Source organism: Lissotriton helveticus, chromosome 9, assembly GCF_964261635.1.
Source record: "Lissotriton helveticus chromosome 9, aLisHel1.1, whole genome shotgun sequence".
Classification (NCBI taxonomy): Eukaryota; Metazoa; Chordata; class Amphibia; order Caudata; family Salamandridae; genus Lissotriton; species Lissotriton helveticus.
In genome coordinates this window covers 446,231,594-446,256,964 of record NC_136070.1, presented here as the reverse complement: position 1 = coordinate 446,256,964, position 25,371 = coordinate 446,231,594, and the positions used below count along the sequence as shown (strand labels likewise).

The 25,371-nt window shown below is 45.9% G+C and overlaps 1 protein-coding gene across 1 annotated transcript in view; it reads right to left on the bottom strand.

The window, feature by feature from the left end:
* Positions 1 to 25,371, bottom strand: part of ASPG (asparaginase) — a 354,315-nt gene that overhangs the window by 107,624 nt on the left and 221,320 nt on the right. Inside the window, 1 exon segment of the mRNA XM_078660269.1 lies at positions 13,126 to 13,239. Coding sequence (XP_078516395.1) covers positions 13,126 to 13,239 — 114 coding nt within the window.

Here is a 25,371-nt window from a genome sequence, read left to right as displayed (position 1 = left end):
TTTATCTTCTGGGCCTATAGTAAGTCACACGGAATTGGTGCAGTTGATTCGAGAGGATGGTCATCAAGAAGACATTCATTTTAATTTGATCGACGCACCTCAGTTTCAGCTGATTCTTGGACTTCCTTGGCTCACTGAGCACAATCCAACTATAGATTGGGCTGCCAGAACCATAGAAATGACTTCAGATTATTGTAGGAACAATTGTTTTGGAAACCAAACGGAAGACCATAAGGTAAATCCGGCTCAAGCCTTATGTTCAGCCGATGCAACGGTGTGCGTGATCAATACCCAGTCCATACCCCCGGAATATCAAGATTTTGAAGATGTGTTTGATTAGCAGGAAGCGGAACAGTTACCACCGCATCGTGTCTATGATTGTAAAATAGACCTTGAACCAGGGGCGAATATGCCGTGCAGTCGGGTTTATGCTCTGACCGAAAAAGAGCACGATCATTTAAAAGAGTACCTCAACAAGTATTTAGCAAATGGATTCATTCGTCCTTCTCAATCCCCAGTCTTCTTGCATTGACTATCGAGCAATCAACCGGATAACCAAGAAAAATAGGTATCCGCTTCCCCTCATTTCCGTCTTGTTAGATCAGGTGAAAGGGGCACGGATATTCACGAAGTTGGATCTAAGAGGGGCTTACCATCTCATCCGAGTAAGAGCTGGGGATGAATGGAAAACGGCGTTTAGAACCCGTTTTGGATTGTTCGAGTACCAGGTGATGCCCTATGGGCTGTGCAATGCCCCGGCTGCTTTTCAGCATTTCATAAACGATGTTCTCAGTGAATACATCGATCAATGTGCAATAGTTTACATAGATGATATTTTGATCTACTCTGTTGATGCACAGGAACATCGGAATCAAGTACAAAAGATTCTACAGAAGCTGAGAGAAAACAAGTTGTTTGTCAAGCTGGAAAAATGTGCTTTTAACGTCATAGAAGTTGAGTTCCTGGGCTTTGTGATCTCGCAGTCAGGCATTCACATGGACAAGCGGAAAATTCAGGCTGTGCTGGAATGGAAGTCTCCGACTAGTGTAAAAGAAGTGCAAGCATTCATCGGTTTTGCAAACTTCTATCGAAGGTTCATTAGTGAGTTCTCCCGGCGAATCCTCCCTCTCACTAGACTGTTGAGGAAGGGAGTACAATTTGAGTGGTCCGAGGAAGCAGAATCAGCATTCAAGGCCTTAAAAGAGGAATTTACTTCAGCTCCGATCCTTCTTCATGCAGACCCATCTGAACCCTTCTATGTAGAAACAGATGCTTCAGATTTGGCAGTGGGAGGTGTACTGTCTCAAAGGAATAAGGAAACTGGTCAACTACATCCCGTGGCCTACCGTTCTCGGAAATTGACCCCAGCAGAGATCAACTACACAATAACCGAGAAGGAACTGTTAGCAATAAAGGATGCCTTCAAGGAATGGAGGCACTACTTAATGGGAGCCCATCATGTAGTCACAGTTTACACTGATCATCGTAATTTGAAATTTTTAAAATCAGCCAGGACCCTAACACCTCGGCAACTTCGTTGGTCATTGTATTTCGCCGACTACGACCTCGTCATTACCTACAGACCGGGAACTCAGAATGGAAAGGCAGACGCTTTGTCCCGAATGGGTACAGGAGAGGAAAAAGGGGAAATTAAGACACAAGCAATCATTCCCAATTCTAAAATCATCGGCGCAGTAGATTCTTTGAGTGTAAAAGAACAAATTGTCCAAGCCATGTCGCCTGAGAAAATGCTGGAGTGGGTCCAACAAGGAGATGGAAGAGAAATCATTGATGGATTACCTTATCAAACTGAAGCCTTGTACATACCCACTTTCACACTACAGAGACAAGCCATGAAGGAATGCCATGATCATCTGTTGGCAGGCCACAAGGGTGAACTGAAGACTGTGGATTTAGTTAAAAGGAAGTATTGGTGGCCACATATGAACAAAGACATTGAGCAATATGTAAAGACATGTGAGATTTGTGCGCAGGGAAAATCAGAACGGCAAGCACCTAAGGGATTACTGCAACCCTTGCCCAATCCCCCATCTACCTGGCACACAGTCACCTTAGATTTGATAACTGACCTTCCCACTTGTCAAGGGTTTAATACCATCTTAGTGGTAGTGGATGCATACACCAAAATGGCGCATTTTGTAGCTTTGAAAGGAATTCCAACCGCTAGACAGTTAGCAGCTCATTTCAGTGCACAGGTGGTGAGATTACATGGAATTCCTGAGGTCATGATATCGGACCGAGGAACTCAATTTGTGTCTCATTTTTGGAAGGCCTTTATGAAGGGACTTGGGGTTGAGACACGTTTTTCCACCAGTTTTCACCCAGAGACTGATGGACAAACTGAACGAGTAAACCAGGAAGTAGAACAGTATTTAAGGTTATTCACGTTGAAGCAGGGTGGAGAATGGTTGGACTATTTATGGACTGCAGAATTTGCCTATAATAACGCAAAGAATGTGTCCACTGGTTATTCACCATTCTATCTGAATTATGGCAAACACCCGAATTCCACAGTGCAGGATGTTCACATTTCGGTCCCGGCAGTTCAGGATTTAGTAACTCACTTACAGCAGGTACATGAAGATGCATCTAAGAATTTAGAGCAGGCCAAAAGCAAGTATAAGAAGTATGCTGATAAGAAAAGGAAAGATTCCCCAGATTTAGAAGTAGGTGATGAGGTTTGGTTAAATACTAAGAATCTTCGACTAAAGGGCAGTCGAAAGTTTCAGCCTAGATTCATAGGACCGTATCCCATTGCAGAGCAGATCAATCCAGTAACCTTTAAACTGACCTTACCCTCGAAACTAAAAATTCATCCAGTCTTCCATGTCTCCTTATTAAAGAAATCAGTTGTAGGGTTGCGAAAAGAAGGAGTTCCACCACCAATTCAGTTGGAAACGGGATTAGAATTTGAGGTCAAGGAAATTTTGGATTCCAAATTTGTAAAAGGAAGACTGTATTATCTAGTGGACTGGAAAGGCTATGGGCCAGAGGAAAGGTCTTGGGAGTTAGAGTCAGATGTGCATACTCCTAGGTTGGTGCGTCTCTTTCACCAAAGAAATCCAACTAAACCAAGACCGGGAGGACCCTCCTTGGTGGGGGGTACTGTCAGGATCCCTCTTTCCAGTAAGTTTGATGCAGATTCATTATGCTCTAAGACAAGAAAATGGAGCGCCAGCCAAGGCATCACGTGGTCCCGTTTGTGGAATGCGCGGAATGCTAGGTTAGCAGTCTAGTCTCTTCCAGCGCGTGATTGGGAGGCCAGGTGCAGCGCGCGCTCCCTCGGAACTGCGCACTTCACTGAGGAATCCGGTTACAGCGGTCGTGTCTGAGAGAGTCCTTGAAACTTAGGTTTAAGAAGAAATGTTTCCAGTCAGCGAGGTGTTTATTTAACTTCGCAGCCTTGACCTTGAAGAGTCGCGTCGACAAGGAGTTGCAGAGCGTTTCAGAGCTGAGTTCGTTTCAAAGGTGAAACTTGAGCTTGTTAAACGGTGTGTCAGCTAGGCACGCTACCCAGAGATGAGAATTCCTGTCAATAATTCACAGAAGGAGAGAGAGAGAGACTCGTTTGAAACAGAGAAGACATACAGAGCTAAGTGAAAGGTTTTCTGTTATCTGTCTAAATTCAAGAGACTGTATATTAATTTGGAAACGTTATAAATTCCAGGAAAATACGTGAATTGCTTAAATGAAGTAAAGACTTGCTCACTATTGTTGTAAACCGTCTGAACCAGTGCTAGGCGGAGGACTTTAGTATTATCTAGTAAGAGTTAGGGACAGTGTTAGAGAGGTTTTCAGTACCAGTAAAAGGAGCTTACAAGAAGAAGAAAATGGAACTTATCTGAAGGGATTGAATGAGATTAATTCATCCAAATTCAGGAGAAAGCACTTTGTACAAAAGAGAAGTCATAAAGAAAGATATAAGGACAACGTTAAGATAACACTGGTAGGTAGAGAGAGCACGTGGAATATAATTTAGTATAAGTACAGTGTATAGAGCAGTAAACTATAACACTTATTATTTTCCAGAAGTTAAGAGGTAGACCTGTCATTTGGAAACACAGAATAGACAGACCACTACAACTACACTTAAGTATAGAAGAGCGGCAGGTCACTACTGATTCCTGGGTAGGTTTTCTAGAAAGAGTAATAAGGAAATCAGAGCAGTGCATAGATACAGTGAAATTATTGTCTTGTATGTGCTTAGTATTCCTAGGGTTCTTCGAGAAGCTGATTGACAAGCTGATTGAAGATTCCAACGGAACTCCAGAGGATCAGGACCAGTCTCTTCTGTTTCTCTTTTGTTGTTTTATCCAATTTCCCCCTTCCCCCTGTCTAATCAGTTAGAGTCATGATATATTTCTGATTCTGATTGGTTGGAAGTGGGAGTTGGGAAGCTAGCATCTTCTGTTCCTGTGCAAGTCTTCGAGAGGATTGAGTTGGAAGGCAAGTGGACTTTGACAGGTACACTCCTAAAATAACCCCTGTCACCCCCTTGGTAGCTTGGCACAAGCAGATAGGCTTATCTCAGAGGCAGTGTGTGAAGCATTTGTGAACACATACAGTAATCAAGTGACAACACTACAGATGGACACCAAACAGTTGTATATTAAAAATAAGTATTCTTTATATAGATTTAACACAAGACCACAAATGACAAAAATCCACAATACTGTACTTAAAAATGGTAAAATTAGCTTGATTCTCTATAGATCTTACAATGTGACACTTTTGAGTCAAAGTACCTTAAGATGCTTAACACAGGGCAACGAAAGTGGAGCAGGGAAGGTGATGCTGTAGTCCCTTACACGCAAGGACGGTGATGCGTTGAAGATCTGTTGCAAAGAAACAAAGATGGCGCTTTCTTCTTGATGCAACACGCTTCCCGGTTATGCGGCGGCGTGTGCTGCGACGTCGATCCTCTTCTCCGGCGATTCAAGATGCTTTATACGATGCGAGCCGTGACAGGCCCTGCAATACGCTTCCCAGTGATGCGGCAGCGTCTCCTGCGACGTAGATACCCTTCCCTGGCGATGCGAGTTGCTTCCACAACGATGCAAGCCGCGACAGGCCCTGCGACACTCTTCCCGGGGATGCGGCGGCATCTGTTGCGACGTCGATCTTCTTCTACAGCGATGCGAGGCGATTCGTGTTGTGAAGCAGCAGCGGCAGTTCGGGGACACGCTTCCTGTTCTTGAGTCGCGCTTCCAGCTCCTTGCGACACACACGCCCTCAAAAAGTCCAGCACAACTGCAGGCACTTCAAAAGAACTCTTGGGGAGCTGGTGGGTGAAATCTGTTGTTACTGAGACTTCAGCAGGAGACAAGCTCTATTCTCAAACCCCTGGAGATCCTTACAAGTTGATGAAAGTACACACAAAGTTCCTCTCTCCTTTGGCAGTCAGGAACCACTGCAGGCCAATCCCCCAAGCCGCACTTCAGCTTAGGAATAGTCTCTCCTCAGTCTCTCTGGCTCCACTCCTCTGCAAAGGTTTATTCTTGTTGTCCAAAAGTGATCCAATTCTCTGGGGTTTGGGTCCCCTCTTTTATACACAGTTTCTCTTTGTTCTCTGAAGGCAGAGAGGCCTTTGCCTAGTCCAAACCAGTTCTGGTCAGTCCTGGAGCACTGTTGACATGACTCCTTCTTTCCTTTCACAGTCCATGGCAGAGACATCAGACGCACAACAGGAGGTGGAGCCAGCATTGTGGAGGGAAGGCACAGCCCTATTCAGGTCCCATGTGCAACTTCTCCCTCCCATCTAGATGCAGATCTCTCTATTCACTACTGGGCAGACTCACCCTGTCTCCGTGGAATCCCCCAGCCCCTGTCACTCAAACTCCAGACAAGGAATACACAACCTAGCAGAGGCAGGCTTGGATAGTTCGACAAGAAAATACCTACTTTCTAAAAGTGGTATTTTCTTTTTTTTTTTTTATTGGTATTTACAGATTACATATTATGACAAACATAAAGATACATATTACTTTGGTTAGTCGTCGCTTTGGCTTTTCTTTGTGTTGAGTTCGGCCGTACGACATTGTACAATCAGTCTGTTGGGCTTACACGTAACAATTAACATTTAGTTCTCGCCATTGGCGCGTGTCTAATTAGAAACAGGAGACGTAAAACATAAAACATAAAGTGGTGGTGGTTGTTTGTGACAGAAGGGTCCTTCCAATTAGAGGTTAGGTTGTAATTTCTCTATGGTGGTTTGAAGGAGTCTATGAATGTGTCCAGTTTGGACCACATCTCTCTGTAGGGGTGTCACAGAATGTTAAAACCAACTTCACTAAAAGATGTATTTTATCATTCGGAGTTCAGGCATACTAAATTCGATCTGGTACCTAGTTCCCCGAGTCAGTTTAGGATTATAAGATGTAATAATCAAACTGCTCATTCTGGTCTATGGAGAATAGGTAGCCTTGCAATAGTGAAAAACAAAAATGGCTGTAAGGACATGCCACACACATCAGGGCTTGTCCTACCTTATACTTACAATGCACCCTGCCCTTGGGCCTACCATAGGGCTGTCTGACAAAGAAAAGGGAAGGTTTAGGGACTGGCAAGTGGGTGCACGTGCCCAGTCAACATGGCAGTACCAGACTGCACACAGGCTCTGCAATGGCAGACCTGAGACACACTTTAACAGGCTGCTTCTGTGGGTATCACAACCAGTGCTGCAAGCCCACCAGCAGCATTTGGTTTACAAGCCCTGGGCACTCATGGTGCACTGTACTAGGGTCTTGACAGGTAAACCAAACCAGCCAATCATGGAATCACTAATCCATACATCTATTTACAATAGGGAGAGCATATGCACTTTAGCACTGGTCAGCAGTGGTAAAGTTCCCAGAGTCATAAAACCAACAAAAACAGGTCAGAGAAAGTACAGGAGGAAGGCAAAAAGTTCAGGGATGACCCTACAAAAAGGGCCAAGTCGAACACATATATACACAATCTGCTTTTGGTAAGCCCCCCATCAATTATTGGCTTATGTGCATCAGCGTCTCCCAGTCACTGGCTTAAATCATTGCCAATTGTATCTTAGATCAGCCCAAAGAAGTATTTTTAATCTGGTATATCATTTCGCCTCCAACCATGTGCTTCAACTGCAATGTACGAGGGACTGTTTTACATTAAAAAGTACACACTATTGTACATAAACTTCTCTCATATATGCTGTAATTACCTTTACTGCTGCTGACATTTTTTCAATGCTTTTGTTATGAATCAGTGAAAGCCTCGCCCCACCATATCCTTCTAACTCCCTTTGATTTTCAAAATAGAGGGTTAAGGTGGGCTTAGGCTGCACCAATATGATAACCAAATAGCATTAAGATGGCGTGTGTACAAGATGTACACATGTTAATATATAGACAATTGATTATAACCACCAATGCCATTCCACCACTTTCTCCATCACCAACGCTACCACCACCAATATCACAGCTATCAAGACCACCACCATAATAAAACCACACTAGCAATACCACCACCAAAACTACACCAACAAGACAATATCCCCACCACTAACACTACCACAACCACTAATAATACCCCCACTATCAATACCACTACCAGACTGACTGAAGAATGTCTTTTGAAGGTTTGCAGGTTCATGAGGGGAATGATTAGTGTGCATTGCCAGGCATCTTGTCACCTTATGTACAAATCACAAAAAGGAACACCATGAAAGCAACATCATAAAAATAACACAAATAAAATGTGTCTCACCAGGAAAAACAGGTAAAAAAAACAGTATTGAGACATAATGAAGTAAACTGCCAGGACTTAAGACAACTGATAAATCACAGAATAGCGGTCCTCCGAGCCTATTCAAAATATGAATAGTACTCCAACAGATCAGTGGCTGAAGGGGGATGCGATGTGCGCGCTCTCTCAGTGTGGGTTACAATAGGTTAGCCATGGATGGCGTTAAGCACTAGAATTTGTAAAGCCTAAAAGGCAGGCACCCAATCAGCAAGTTAACAAAATACAGATAGAAAAAATGCCTTTTGTATTCTTGCATGAAAGAAATCAGCTAGATGCAGAAAATGAGTTGCAAGCCAAAGGCACTGAAAACATTTTTTTTTTTTTTTACCCAAGTGGAATATCAAGCCTGGCTAACTATCTGCTGCGGTTCTACTGTAAGCCGCCCACACTCCGAGTACTGTTGCTAAGTGACCGCCTGAAAGGAAACTTCAAATTAATTCGATCCGCGCCTGGAAGCCCATGAACAGAGTCAAGATGTGGAAACATGGTGGAAATTCAAGATTCGCACAATGGGGCGCACAGCAGATTGTAGCACTGTCTTCAAACTGAGTAAAGTGCATCTGGGCATGTCCGCCAGTAGATTACCATCACCAAGATGCAAAAGCATACAGACAGACCTGGCAAGTAACCAGAGGAACCACTAACATGTATTTACAGACACGGCTGATGAAAGAGTATAAAAACAGTGCACTGTTGCAAGACAAACATGTAGGTTGCAAAAAAGAATCAAGCACTGGCAAAGCCCAAAAGGTTTGGCCTTGGCATGCTGATTCAATTGTTAGTTTTTTCAGCATTCCTTAATCCAAGCATACACCACAAATATAAACTGAAAACAAAAAAACAGTCAAATAGATGGGGGCACAATATGCTTGTAATAAGAATGTTAAAATGTAAAAAAACACTCAGTCAAAAAAACTTTATTCGACACACAGCCATAAACGTTTCGACAATGAAGCAATACAAATAAAAAATAAAAAAAATGTTCTCTTTTTTTTTTTTTTTAAAGATAATTCCTTTATAAGCTAAAATCATACTTCTACATAGATGTAATAATGGGCATAAAATTTAACCAATTTTAGATAAAAACAAGGAATACAGATAATTTCATCTCCCCACCCAATTATTGCACTTCATAGTGTTTCCTAATGCCCATTGCTGTTCTAATAAAAATTTAAAACAGCAGTGCAAATAACAGGATTGAACAGTGATTCTAAGATATCGGTACCCCTCAATGTATGTACATGGGCAAATATTCAATAGTAAGGGTATCAAAAATCTACTCTTTGGCTCTTTATAAAGTGCACAAAAAAAGAGTAAAGTGCAAGGTGCTCTGGGAAGTTCTATTGTCGCATGGGCAAGAAATAAGGTTGTCCGTCCCCCCCAGATTGTTTGGGGAACGCTACCAAAAAGTGCAAAGTGCTAAAGCGGAATCTTGTTAAAAGAAAACGCTTCTGGCTGTTCGTTGTAAAGGATAGGTGAACAAGATGGCCGCACCCTAGGTAGGCCGCACCCTAGGTAGGCCGCACCCTAGGGAGGCTCTGTTAGCCCGGGAGCAATATCCGCAAGCATCTGCGGTTACCTGGCAGTAATCAACTCTGAACCTGCAGGGTATAAGAGGAGAACACATCGGCAACCTCTGAGCTGCACAGACTGACCGTTCACTGCTAGCAGCAAATTCTGTGGAGAAAACGTCCCCTGCACAGCGAGGCTTGCGGCCTAATTGCAAATGGCGGCGAGCGCAAAAACATCGATACACAAGAGACCCTGCAGGCACTGACAGCTATGAGGGAACGTACCCGACTTCTCCTGTTGCGCACGATTTCTGGCTGCGAGGTGAGGAGCGGCTGGGTGCGGAGGACAAGGGCTGCGCCGGGGATCACCGCTTGTTGCAGGCATCTGGCAAATCGCCGACTGGGGTTTGGCCGAGACCTGAAGAGGATGGAGCGGATCGGCTGTTGCGTAGCCGGCGCTGAGGCAGAAGTGGCATCGGAACGACTGCAAGGTATGTAAAAGCAGCGGACGGTCAGGGACTGCGATGACCCTGTAATAGCTCCTTACTTGGCGGCCAGAGGGAGCACGGACAAGGAGGCACCCTATCTGGGACTCCGGGGACCCTGTGAATGGAGCGGAGACACCAGTGTGGCAGCAGCGGTCCATGCACGATACGGAACCGCGATGTTGCTCCTCTGAATGGCGGCCTCGCCCGACAGACGCAACCAGCAGCAATAAAGTTCCCCCGGAAGCGCGGATCACATTGGATCCCAGGAGGGGCCGCTGAGGGTGCATTCGTGCCTGAGTGAAGCTGGCTTGTGCGGCGAGACCCCCAGGCCAGACACACATGAAGGTGAGTGGCCCCTACCCCGAAGCGCATTAACCGCTAAAGCAGCAGGCAAGGAGCTAAATAGCCTGAAGACAGGTAGAGGAGAGGGCGGTTTACCCCGCCCGATCCCGCTGGGCCACATTGCGCGCTGGGGAAGGTGAGCACCCCTCAAGGAGATACCTGGCCTTTTGCCTGTCCATAAGATGGCGCCCAAGGTCCTTCCAGTCAGATCACAGTGACCCCAGCACAGAGAGCAACAACTGAATCCACGCACCATATGAACCGGGTGGAATCCATAATCTAGCACGCTCCAAAGCACCGCGGGCACACTTGGAGGTGGAGGGTGTGCCTGGACTCTGGTGATCCCACAGATTCCTCACGAGAGTGCCGCTCTCCCTCCTCTGACCTGCTCCAGAGCAGAGGGGTCTGGGGTGCGACACAGAACTGCCCCAATGCCACCCAAAAAAGAGCAGCCCAACAAAGTCTCAATCTACTGTGGGCGCCCAAAGGAGGAGAGGTGCAGGAGGAAGAGGGCAACCAGGAGACGGGGTAGTGGCGCTCTCCTGGGAGTACCTCCTGCGAACCTGAAGGACCTCAAAAGGGAGCTCAGAGAGGACATAAAGGTGAACATAGGAGCCTCCTTCGACTCGTTCAAATCAGAAATGGGCACAAATTTTAATGCGCTCCATTCTCTCTCCCCCTATCCGCTCTATTTGTCTCCCCTTCTCACTGTTTAATGTGTCGCATATATTTATATATACTCCCTTACCCGTCTAAGCTCCATTTATTTCGTCTTCTACTCTCTTGAAATGTTTTTCTAGTAACTGATGTAACGTGTAACTGATGTAATGTTGTAATTTCTGTGGAACCTTATGTAAAGCGCTCCGATACCTCAGCGTCTAGCTAGCGCTATATAAAACTAAAAAAAAATGCTGCTTGGGCATGAAAGGGCAGCTAGGGCCGAGTGCCTTCAATTGTAAATGACACGAATTTGCCCGGACCCTATGCTCCTCTTTAATTATACCCTTTGCGTTTAAGGGGATACTTGGCGGAGTGTCAAAGTACTCATCCAACCCAATCTCGGTTAGCCTATCCCTCACAAACCGAAGCCAGGGTATCTTCACAGACTTATCCAAATTAATACAGTCTTAGATGAAAAAACAGTCATTACTTTTAAAGAGGATGACCAAAAGAAATCAACGAAGCACTCAAACTACAGGTAACTACAATGTCACAATTTCACATAGAACGGTTTATATCAAACTTTAAAGCAAGGGCAGAAAATGGGTACTTAAAATGCAATCAAAATAAATCGCAGGGTATTTTTCCTTTTTAATGTACAAAAATACATTTCAAAAGCACGTTTTGAAACATATTTGTCACAGAAGACAAAGTAACTATTTGGGTATGGAGTAGAACAACAACAAGCATACAACCAGTGTTCTTAATTCTGAAAAGCATATTAAGGGTATTACATTTGTAAGAGCATTTTATTAAACGCATATTTATGTAATTAACATGTAGAATGTATGTGTAGGCCTAAAACAAGAAGCCACATGTTATAATGGCAAATGGGGGCACTATGCTCCGATAGTAAAAAGTGTGGAGTTAGAATTGCTTCTGAACGTAGTTCTCTTTTCCTTTTTCTACGGACTTTAAAACAACATTCCTAGTAATGTGAAGAGTTCCATGTGCTAAACTAACCAAATTCCATGATGAAGGATAGTTTTCGACCTTCTCATAGAATGATATCTCACACAATACAATAGTGTGCTGGATAATGTAGTTAAAATATACTTTAAAGTTTCTTCATAGACCAGATTTGTAAGAATATATGAGAAAGTGATGATTTCATTTATGAAATGACAGACCTAACTATGAACTGTTTTGTATAGAAGAAGCTGGTGGAAACCAACCACGATTTTTACAATGTTAAAAGGAATGTAACATTATTAAGAATGTAATAATCTGATTCTTTGATTCAAGATACCGTAGACGGTAGAAGCTTCCCATTACCTTGAAGACATTAAAACCTCATTGGCTGAAGAAACTCAAATAGCGCAACAAATGTATGAGTTATAGATATCGAATTGTTATAATAGTGCGTGTTCTTAGATTAGGCTAGGCAATTTCCCCAAGGCTTCTTTCTTGCAGCCACACAGATACCCAGACTCTTTACACTCTGAAGCTCTGCACTTTGCGCAGACATTTCTAAGCTCTTTATCGAGTTATTTGCTGAGACCTATTTATTCCCCTTTGCCAGAATCTATGCTTTATCTCTAAGACTACAATGAATATTCTAAACTTCTCCTAAAGAGAAGTGCTACTTGAATTTCTTAAGCTTTATGCTTACACATTACGAGTTTGATATCTTCATGGGTTTCAAGTTACTTTTCTCGTCTTGAAATTTAGAATAGGGAATGATCTTGTATGGAACACGCTTTATGCTACATATTCTGCATTGTATTGAATAAATAATTGATGCTTAATAAAGACATATCTATAGATCTAAATAAAACCCTTTAAACACATCACATCTAATCATTGACTCTTAAAATTGATTATTTAACTGTAGTGAGTAATGTGATTGATGATATTGCAGCTTCTGGTTAATTCATACCTGCGTCAAAGGTCCAGTGCCTTTGGCCCAGAAAGAGCGGGGATTTTGTTTTTTTCAGGTATGCTGAGATACACTTCCTGATGCATAAACCACATACTTATTCAGCCCCCTGCTCTCTCACATTGCTCTGGTTGCTTGAAAGAAGCAAAACAAGTTACATAGAAGCCACCTTTGCTGTACAATTAGGCTCAAGAACTGAACTTGCAATTCGGTCAGTGGAAAGTCTCCACACCTGCCTCACATTGACTTATTTTCAAATTACACTACACCAGTGCAATCACTCTGGATAAATATATACTTTTGGGTACAGAGACAAATAGCATAGTTGGGAGTAATTTTTCACAAAGCACCCAAAAATACTTAATGCAAAAATGTTTTTTCAAATCTGTACCTTTCTCTTCTTCTCATGGCTGATGTGGCGTTTGCCCAGTACATATGAGAGTTTAGACAGTGCAGCTTCAGGCGTCATGTCCCCTCCTGGAATGACTCCTGCATCAGTGAGAACCTGCAATTTACAAAAGACAAGTTTAGGTTAGACATATGACGTGTCTGTGTAAGAGACCTTCAATATTCTGACATGTACAACTTTAGGAACAGAGACAACATCAGTTTTAAATGCAATCCAACTTCATGTAATGAAACACATTACAATAAAAAAAGTTATGTAATGGGTTACGTTGTTTCCAAGTAATCATGTCTAAGTCAATTAGAAGTGGAATTAGAAGGGAGGCAATTTTAGACATGCTTTTCTAGTCTACCACCCATATCTGGCCCAAACACTGCCTACTCTACTGCTGTCAAATCTACCAGACTTAGGTAAAATACTGTTCCAACTGAGGTACCTCATTCATTCGGTTTGTTAGTTTGCCAACGGGAGGACCAGCTGGATATTGCCAATGGTGTGTCACAGTATAAGGCCTCTCTTAGGTTATCTGTTCAAACTGCTTCTCTCGAGTGCTGTGGAATCCTACTCCTAGTCTTGTTCAACCCCCCCTTTTCCCCCACTTAAGATATTGCCCTCCAAAAACAAAGTTTTTTTTCTGCACGGCACTCCATTTTATTTGACAGATATCAGCAAAGTTGTCCCTGTATGTCCCACAGTATCCCACTGTTAGGCTTATTTACATTATCTCAGATGTGCTCTCTGTGAAACTGTACAGTGTGAGTTGCAATGTCGTGAAATGATATACACCACAAGGTGTTGTAAAAGTGGAAAGGGATAGAGTAGCAATGCCTCTTGAAAGCATTAGCCAAGTGTTTTACATCAGCTCTTCAACATTTTTAGCAGGCAACTGCCTTTACAGTAATTGTAAATATTAGTCTCAAAATTAACAGGGTTTTTGCACTCAACCCTGTGATTTGTTTTCTTGTTCTATCACGCTGAAGAACAGAGTTACACAACAGAAGAATCATCAACTAAAGTAGCTACCTAACCCAGCTTACAGTAAATTGGAACAGTGCTTAATACACCCAATTGTTTTTTGTCTGTTAATTAAGAAATAAAAAAATTGAAGTCTTGTATCCAGCCTATACTGGTACTAGAATCTTAGTTTATCATTTAAAACTGAGCCAGGTAGCCAGGATAAAGGGGGACCTCTTCTATGACTCGCATAGAATCATGATATTCCCAGACTACACAAGAATGGTCCTACAGCAGTGACAATCTTTCCAAGCAGCCAAGGCACGACTACAAGAGCTCAAAATTGTATCCTCGCTCCAGTTCCCTGCACGTTTGAGAGTTGTATACAATTTGCATACTCTATTTTTTTTTTATTTTTTATTTTTTTTTTTTAAAACCTTTATTTGAGCAAGCAGAAATGTACAAGGATGGGCCTACAACCACACGGGCCAGCCGCTAAAAAGGAGTAGACACATATCACATATGCCCGCAGTGGTAACCGTCAATCAACAATGCAATACTCCACGTTATATACAGGACCAAAACAGGTTTTATATATATGAAAGAACAAACATACAGAAAGGCGAGAGTGTATCACTGAAGGTCAGCTCAAGGGACGCAAGGGGGGGACAGCAGCGGAAGTGCAGTAGTAATATCCTAAGCACTAAGGAGTATGGAGTGGGGGGGGGGGGGAGGGGGGCAGAGATCAGGAAGAAGAAGGGGGGAAGAGCCGGAGACACCAGCTCAGTCCCTATATAGAGATTCCGGGAACGCTAGCCTAAGGAGATAGGGTAATCTCAATAGTGTCCACAAGGGGAGGAGTACAAATGTCGCCACGGTATTCGTTCCATTGACCCCACACCTTCACCCATGCCCCGGGTCTACCCCTGGCCACATAGACAGTTTTCTCACGGAACATGGACCAATCCATATTATCCTCCCATTGCGAGAGGGCAGGGGGCCTGGAGGCCCCCCAGAGTTGCGCAATATCTCGCTTCGCAATCATATAGCCCAGGGTGGCCCATCTAGTCTGTGCCACCGAATAGTCCGTGGGCTCCCAAACATTCAAAAGACAGCGACGAGGTTCCGGTCGCAAGGATATCCCTGTCACCACAGTCATCAGATCAAGCACGGCCACCCAATAAGCAGTCACCATCGGGCATTCCCAAAGAATATGCAGGAAAGTAGCACGCAAACCACATCCACGCTTACACAGTCCATCGGAGGAAAAGCCCATCACCACCAGTCGCGGTCCCGTCACGTACACCCGATGAAGGATCTTCAATTGGACCAGACGGAGTCGAGCCGGTATAGCCACCTCCTTCGGAGAGGAGAGGGCCGATTGCCAATCCTCATCATCAAGTTCCAACCCATCTCCCATCCACTGTTCCCGAAGTCGGGCCAATAAGTCAGTCCGATTGTTAATCAACTTTTTATAGATCAGGGAGATAGTGCTATCAGGAAGATGTTCGTCAAGGATACGGTCTTCAAGTGGGGAAGAGTCAGGCGGAATCTCACCAGGAGCAAACACCGAAACCAAAGCGTGCCTGACCTGTAAGTAACGAAAGAATTCCCGACTACTCAGGCCGTAGTCAGCCTGAAGGGCCTGAAACGGGCGCACAGAACCCTTAGAATATACATCCCCCACTTTAGAGATCCCAATCAAGTCCCAACGGTCAAAACCCTTGGAAGACCAAAGACCGCCCAGACGTTCCGAAGCATAAAGCGGCGTCGCCAACGTCAAGCGATCCTCCCAGCCCAGGCTCACATTCGCAGCACGCCACACTGTCAAAGCAGTCAAAGTAGGTCCCACAAGATGGCGCCCAGCGGAGCGAGAATAGAGCACTCTATTAAAGTCACCTCCCGGAAGCTGAAGTTTATCCATCTCAAACGCCGGATTACGACCCGGAGAGAACATAGCGTGATTAATAGCGGACAGATGGGAAGCCCAGTAGTATCTCTTAATATCGGGGAGCGCCATGCCCCCATCGTACCACGGGATGGAAAGTTTCGCGAGAGCAATGCGCGGTCGCCCATCCCAAATAAGTTGCCTCTGAAGGCTCTCAATCTCCCGAAAATAGGTCTTGGGAATAGGATCATAATAATTCTGGAGAGCGTAGAGAAACCGCGGTAGTGACATCATCTTAAACAGGGCCGCCCGACCCAGTGGAGAAAGGGGAAGTTTGCGCCAGCGGGCAACGTCCAAACGGAGCCTAAGCAACGGGGGAAGGAGATTACGATCAAAACGAAGGGACGGATCCAAGGTAACGAAAACCCCCAAGTATTTGAAACCATCCCGGACCACCTGAAGAGGAAGTCTACTCGGCAACGGAGGCAAGATACCAGATAAAACGTATACACAGGATTTAGACCAGTTGATGACGAGGCCTGAGTTAGCGCCAAAGGACGCAAGGACGTCAAATAAAACAGATAAAGACTTGCGAGGAGAAGTAAGATACAAGAGGATGTCGTCCGCATAAAGCGAGACGCGATCCTCGAAGTCCGGGGCCCAATGAATACCTTTAAGGGACGGTTCCCAACGGAGCCAGGCCGCCAACGGTTCAAGAGCGAGCGCGAACAAGAGAGGGGACAAGGGGCAACCCTGACGGGTACCCCTGCCCAAGGAGAAGGGGGCAGACACTCTACCGTTCACTACAACTTGCGCCAGAGGTCCCGCGTACAACAGCCTAACCCAGCTAATAAACTCGCACCCGAATCCAAATTTCTCAAGTGTTGCCCATAAATAGGGCCACTCCACAGTGTCAAAGGCCATCGAGGCATCCAGGGACGCCAAAATGGCCGGTTCAGTCAAAAGCCCCGCCCTCGCCAGCGCGCCGTGGAGGCGACGTAAATTCAGAGCAGTGTTGCGGTGTGGGATAAAGCCAGATTGATCCGGATGGACCAACTCCCCAAGAACCGAAAGGAGACGGGTCGCCAAAAGTTTAGCCAACACCTTAGGTTCAACATTTAATAGGGATATGGGCCTATACGAGGAACAGAGGTCACGCGGTTTACCCTCTTTGGGAATGACGACGATTGTCGCCAGACGCTGATCATAAGGAAGTATGTTCCGCTCACGAGATTCTAGAAACATGGCGCGGAGATACGGCGCCACCTTATCGGGGCGTAACTTGTACAACTCGATAGGCAAACCGTTCGGGCCCAGTGCTTTGCCCGAACGGAGCGATCGAACTGCATTGGCTATCTCATCATTCGTAAAAGGGGAGTCCAAAGCAATACGGTCCAAGTCGGTGACACAGGGCAAAGAGATATCACGCAAAAGAAGGCGGGAGTCAGCAACATCCCTCACAGACACGGGAGCATATACCACACGGAAATATTCCGCGAAACGATCAACAATGGCGGTCGGATCAATCACATTCTCACCACTCGCAGACTGAATCACGGGCACCACACGATTAACTCTTTCTTTCTTGTCCAACCACGCTAGGAGTTTGCCCGCCTTGTCACCCATATCGTACAATCTGCCCTGCTGTTCACGAAACATCACCCTTGCAGCGTCAGTGACCAGAGATTTATATGCAAACTGTTTTAGACCCAGGGCATGGAGTTTCTCAGGCGTGACACCAGATTCCAACTCGTCCTCCAAAGCAGAGATCTCCCCCTCAAGGTCCACCACCTCCTTCCTCCCTGCCCTCTTAGCTTCAACAATCAAGGAAAGGGCCTGACCACGAATCACAGTTTTAAAGGCTTCCCACAGGGACACAGCCGAAGAGACCGACCCCTCATTTTCCAGGAAATATGCATCCATGGACTTGAGCAAGAGGGTACGAGTCTCAGGGGAGGAAAGATACCAAGGGTTAATGGGAGCCACTCGGCCCGCCGCCTCTACCCCAACCTCAAAACGAAGCCAGAGCGGCGAGTGATCAGAAATACCCCTCGGCAAATGTAAAATCTCGCGAACCGCCGATGATTGGGCTGCGGGCATCAGGAAATAATCCAGCCGGGACAGACTGCCATGGGCCCCAGAATGGAAGGTGTATTGGAGCTGAGTAGGATGCAACAGTCGCCAGCAGTCCACAAGGCCAAAGGTATCTAAAAACCCACCCAACCACTGCTGAGCCTGCGGGGTATCTCTAGGGGGATAGCGATCGTGAAGGCCGGAGAGCACCGAATTAAAATCACCGGCAAGGAAGAGAGCTATCAGGGAGATCTAACAAAACACGGCCCAAGTCAGTAAAAGTAGAGGTCTGCAAACCCGGGGGAACATAAACATTGAAGAGAGATAGGGTGCGGCCTTCATATCTACCCACCAGGACAGTATATCTCCCACGGTCATCATGAATCACCTCATCGATAGCCAGGGGGAGGGAGGTTCGAACAAGAATACCCACACCCCTAGATCCGGAGGTAAACCCCGAGTGCGCCACAAGGCGGTAGCCCCATCTATTCATTGCATAACAAACATTACCAATCAAATGGGTTTCTTGCATGAAAACAATGTCCGGTGACAAACGTCGTATACATTTTAAGACCACACTGCGCTTAATACGATCTCCCAGGCCATTAACGTTCCAGGAAAGAAATTTCAACCCTCTACCCCCCATCCCAACCGCCCGAGCCAAAACCCCTCGTCCATGAGCTAGACATCAGAAACAGCAGCAAACACAGGAGCAACTCGCCTTGAAAACAACACACAGAAAAGAAAAAACTTCCCAACCCCCCACCCCCAAACTGAAGAGAAACACCCCCCACCCTGCACCCCTGCAAAAAGCTAAAGAGCCACCCCAACCTGCAGTGTGCCTGTCGCCCAAGAACCCCTATTCTACACAAAGACCCCGGAGGAGGAAAGGTCTCCGTTCCATCCACCCCCCGACCTCAGCAAGAACAAAAATAACAAACGAAAGACAGAGTGATCACAATGTAGAGGGACGCCGGCCAACACTCCTGAGAATGTATTCAAAATAAGAGATAAGAGCCGAACAGTTAGATCTCCACACCACCTTCGGCACCACCAGGGTGAGCGGCGGAGTCTGTATCAGGAGGACGGTCAGGCAATGAGTCCAGCCAGTCATTAACAGCATCTGGCCGATCAAAGAAAAGGGTACGTTCATTGTATTCAACCCGGAGTCTAGTGGGAAAGAGCATGGCGTAACGTAGGCCCCGATCCCGGAGACGTTTCTTGGCACCACGAAACTCCATACGTTGTCTCTGAACCTGTTGGGAAAAGTCCGGGTAAAAGTTCACCGTAGCATTCTCAAAGGCCACCGGGCCCTTCACCCGCGAGGCCTGCAGGATAGCGTCCCGGTCTCTATAATGAAAAAGCTTCGCTACAATGGGTCTCGGCGGGGCTCCCGGCTTGACTTTGCCCCCTGGAACACGATGTGCACGTTCCACCGTGAAAAATTTTGTGAGACCAGAGGGGGCCAAATGGTTCAAGACCAGATCCTCAACCAGGAGATCCACCGAGTGGGGTTCAGGGTTTTCCGGTACACCAACCAGGCGAACATTGCAGCGACGCGCCCTATTTTCAAAGTCCTCCAGGCGACGGGTCATGAAGTCGTTCCCTCGACGGAGATTTCCAATCTCTGTTTGGAGCTCCGAGACGTCATTCGTAAGGCTAGAGGATTTAATATCCAGTGATTGTACCCTCTCATTCGTCTTGCCGAGATCAGCACGAATCAGATTCACCTCAATAGCCACGGTGTCAAGTTTGTGGGCCAAGGCCTCGTACTGCAGGCCGATGGATTCCCTCACGCCCGAGATGGCGCCCATGATATCCTGTAGGGAGGGCTCCGCCGGCTCTTCCACAATTCGTTCGGACGCTATACTAGAACCAGGCAGGGCAGCTCCGGGGGACCCCTTAGAATGGGTATAACGGTCCATGACATTGGATTGAACTGGAGCTCCGCGCAGAGGTGTTTTCGTCTTGCGCGTCTCTCTGTCCCCTCTGCCCGCCATTTTGAAGATGCGTCACAGGACAAGCCACCAGGTTCGACGGGCCCGACACCCAAAGTACAGGATCAAAAGTACATAAAAAGGGGGCACAACTCGGGTAGAGGTCGCCAAGCCAGCAAATAGGTCACATGAAAGCCCAACAGCCGATCTGTCTCAAAGTCTCAGTCGCAACACGACATCCACGTCCGTGGCCCAAGTCGGAACGGAATCGAAACCGAAACTTAGGAAGGGGGGACCCACAAGGCCAGATCTCCTGCCGTTGTTGTTCAATTGCAGGACGGCTACAGTACCGCACCCCGTCCCGGGCGCACCTCAAGGGCGGAGCCCAAAAGTTCAGAGCACCATATCTCAGGAATACGAGATCCAAATCGATTTCTGAAAAGTGCCAGGGTAATCAGCCAAACGTCCCCTACACGAATTCTTGCAAGAAATCAGGATTCAGCCAGGATAAAATGTCGGGAGCGGCGAGGGTCCGGAGAGCGCTGTGCTCAAGCGGCCATCTCGGATGCCCGCCAAGCTCCTCCCTCCATACTCTATTCTTTGATACACCGGAAGCAGTCTCTAGCTGGACAGACAAACAGATACAAACCCAGATACGAACCAAGCCTCACACTCCTCCTCGCCATGATTCAGACTTGTCATCTGGTGAATCTCATTGCCAGTGCACACAGCAAAGGGGTAAACAGTGGCACCGCTCCAGGTCTATGTGGCACTCTAAGATACAGGACGAGAACAAGGAAACACGCCAGCAGCGGATGCCTCAACACATCATAAATGAACCTTAATATTGGCCAAAGGAAACTGAAGTACAATTACTGTGACTTATGCAGTCTGTTAGTTGATTGCGGGCTGGAACACCAGAACCTGCTTCCTTTCCTTTAAAGTTGCCATTATGGCTTTCGGGTGTTTGGGGATCTAATGGAGAAATACAACGTCAAACCCCCGTTGGGGTCGATATGGTGTTCAATCTGTGACAGATGCTTCAATTTCTCTGAGGTATTTGGTAGGAGGGTGAGGGAGGGATGGGTTGCGGGTTGGATTGTTTATTGTTTTTACCCAATGCTTAGACACTGTAATACTAGATAGGTGCCCTACTATGTGAATGCATCCACATAAATGCTTATTACATGTCAACGCCATCTCAAACAAATGAGGCCTCACAGGGTCAACTGTGTATCATGAGTTGTAATGTAAGGGGTCTGCTAGATAAAATTAGGCATGGTGCGATACTCCAAGCAAAGCGTTCTAGAGCGGTCATAGTACTGTTGCAAGAGACACACCTTATGGGCACTAAGACGCCCTGCCTAGCCCGATATGGTTATGCCCAGGTATTTCATTCGGGATTTACATGGGGCTCCAGGGGAGTGGCCCTCATGATACATTGTCAAGTTCCATTCACATACACACGCCACTGGATCAACTCACATTGGTGGTACGTTATTGTCCAAGGGACTATCTGCAGAGAGCAAATATTAATAGGTAGCATCTATGCCCCCCACTGTCTCAAACCATCATTGATTGCCTAATAGATGTATTGTAGTGTAGTTCCTATATTCCCAATAGGCTCTGCGCATTGGAATAATAAATCCTATAGTTTAGACGTAGGATTGAGGTTGACTGGGTCTCTATCGAATATATTAGACTTAATTGTGAGTGCCAGCTAGCTCAGAGGTCACTAGAAACTATCTCGAATTCACAAGAAGGGATTTGTTGCTGACAACCGCCTAAACATGACAACTTTGTTTCCCCAAGATAAAACTGATCTTCAGAGTCGTGGAAACAATAGATCGATATTTCACTCAGTCAATCGTGCATGCTTCGTTTCACCAGAGTTGCAGAGAAATAGATAGACAGGCGTTTTCAATAAAAGGATTTATTGAACAGTCTTCTTTCTCAAGCATAAGAAATGAACTGCTACAATCGTAAAACTGGTTGTAAAATATAATGCATACAGTATTAAGAGTAGGATAAAATAATACTGCAAGAGCATTGTATAGTTCCTAAACCATAGATAAATATATACATAAATAACAGAGGCTAAAAGTAATTAACTGGTGCTTCTAAAATACGCCTACCCCGATGTACCTAACCTAAGTTTAGTATGAGGGAAGAAGTAAGTGAGGTGTAGCATAAATGTAGTATTCTTTTTTCCAAGAATCTGTCCAAGATTTCTCTTAGGGTCTAATCAGCTGCGTACCTTAGTTTAGAATTGAGAAGGTCAGTCTCGGGACTCTATTTCCCAACAACCCGTAAGGGTAGCTTGGAAACACTGGAGCTGGATTTCTCGGCAGGAGAAAAGACAGCGTCTCTCTCAATGCGTCTGCTAGAGGGTCGGCTTCCTTCGGCACTTGCTGTAGCAGGATGCGTTGGGCAAGTAGATAGTCGAACTGCTCCAAACCACTGTGTGTTTGATAAGGCAAGTTTGGGCATATTTATACCTTGAAGTTGCAGAGTTTGACGTAAAGGTGGACATAATAACGTCATCAAAGAGTCTTAGTTCTTTGAAAACTCCATGAGTTTCTTGGACAAGTCAGTTCTCAAGCAAGGGAAAGTCCCTAGCTGCTGAAGCCGAGTTTTCCAAGAAATCGTTGTAGATTTTCGGAACTAGTGGGAGTAGCCCTGCCGTATTTGGACTGCATGAGCTATGCCTAAATATGGTTATGATTTCTATGCCTATATAAGGATATGGTGATTTATACCTATATAAGGGCATGAATCAGGAAAATTACAATAGGGTCCTAAAATGATACATAACAGTATGGGGGCTCCTCCCGGAATGCTTTGCAATTAGGGGTAGCGACTGGAACAACGTGATGCATGTTTCCACGGATAGGGGGCAGCCCCCCGGGGACCATAGAGAGGCCCAAGGAGTCTAAGCTACTTTCCTTTGCAAACATGATGGGCTGGTTTGATACAAGAAGAATGCTTCACCCATATGACACAGGCTATACAGATTACTCAATACACAATACCTTCTCTTGGCTCGACTATTCCAGAGAACTGTCTCCAGAGAAAAGCTGAGGCCTCAATTATGCCCCGGGGGCTATCAGACCATTCCCCAATCGCGATAACACTCTCAATCGCCCCCACATCGACGCCCATTTAGATGGAGACTCTCCTCCTGGCACATGCAAAATCAGAAATATAGGGTTCATTTGCATAAAGCAGTAGCCGAATATTTTGTCCTCAATTTGGATCCCGTCCACTCTTTGCAAACACTGTGGGAGGCCATGAAACCCACAATACGTGGGATTAACATTAGCTACACCATAGCAGAATGAAAACTCCGGATGCGTAAACTCACACGCTTAGAAACCCAAATAATGCTGCTAGAGAGACGCAGCCAAGATGGCGACACATACACAGCTCGTAGGAACCTATGGTTAACCCAACAACAGTATCAGAGTGAACTAATGGACGAGGCCCAACACGCTTGGTTGGCATTCCAGAGTAGAATATATCAGTGGGGTGAAAATCTAGCAAATTACTCTATCGATTTTGTAAGCAGACTGGCATCCACCCCTCTCCCTCCTATTCACGACACACAAGGGCCAACCCTTACAGACCCAACAGAAATAGCTAGTAGCTTCACACACTTTTATGGGGATCTCTGCAGACTTATAGAGGCCATACACATCTCATTAATAGAGAGCTTGCTGGACAATATACCACAGCAAACCACCCCTGAGGACGCACGGAAATCCTTAGATACGCCTATCACACTTTAAGAACTAATGACAGCTGTGTGTGAGTTGCGGACGGGCCAGGCCACCGTTCACAATGGCTACCCCAGTAACCCAGTTAGGCCCTCATCTCCTCAACCTAATTCAGGAGACGACCAGGCCGGCATTCTTGCCACCAGACTGGCGGTATGCTGTAATAGTGATATTTCCCAAGCCAGGTAGGCCACCTGAACAACATACCACCTACCACCCGATAGCGCTCTTAAATACTGAAGCGCAAATTCTCGCACAAATTCTGGCAAATAGACTACTACCACACGTCAGACATTGTCCACCTAGACCAAGCGGGCTTTATGCCCCATTGCTCAACCCGCCATAACATTCGGAGAGCTCACAATGCCATAGCAGCAATAGATCGCTTAGAAAGACCAGCAGCTCTGTAATTGGCAGATATGGACAAAGCTTTTGATTCCATTAGTTGGACCTATTTATTTGCGCTCCTACCACGCTATAATTTTGGCCCACAGTTTTTCGCATATATCAAGCTCCTATATTCCGACCTGACAACTGCAGTTCGAGTCGCGGCTTGTGTCTCGGACCCCTTCCCAGTAAGGCATGGCAGGGATGTTCTCGGTCCCTTCTCCTCTTTGCACTGGCAATTGAGTTGCTGGTCATATGGTTCCGGAAAGACGCGCGGATTTGGGGTTTTGAATGGACAGTAGATGTATCAGATCATGTAGCACTGTACGCGGACAATATACTATCCTTCCTCACGGATCCATATAAAACGGGCCCTAGAATATTGCAGAGTATGCGGATCTTCGGGGAAACGTCAGGTCTATACTGGAATCCCCGGAAGTCCACTATCTGGCCACTACAGGCCACCTTGGGGCGTAACAACGGGGCTGAGAAACTTAAACTAGCAACAGGCCGGCTGCTGTACTTAGGTGTATTCCTGTATGAGAACCCCAATCATCATGGATCCGGCATCTAGGCGCAGTTACTGAAAAGGTGCAAACCAACACTCCGCTCTGGGCGGGACTGCCTTTAACGCTATACGGGAGATCCGCAAATCTCTCCCACAATTACTTTACCATCTGAAGACTCATCCACATCCAATCCCATCATCCTGGTTCAAACATATTAATGCCATGCTGGGGCAATTCCTGGGGGGGGGTGCATCCCAGGTAGCGCTTCACACCTGCTTTCAGTCAACGTACTGTAGTGGTTTCTAGGCCGCGTATATGAAGGCCTATTGCGGGGCCTCACACCTTCAGGTGATTAATGGTTGGCACCATGGGCCTAGCGATGATCTAGCATATGAAGCGGATCGCTAGATAATGAACAACCCGGCCCCTACATCTCATCTATATAGCAGATCAAATCTTCACTCCTTGCCACCTGCTACCAGAGTGGTAATTCTTTCCTGGCAGCAGTATCTTCGAAGAATTGGGTGGTGGGGTTGTATCACCCGCGAATCACCATTATGGCACAATCAACTATTACCCCTGGCTGGACTCCGGGGTTTCCGCGGATGGGACAGGATAGGATTCTCTACAATCGGTGATATCATCCACGGCATGGTCCTAAAATCATTTCAAGACAAAAGACTTATTTTCCACGCACAACTCAGTTT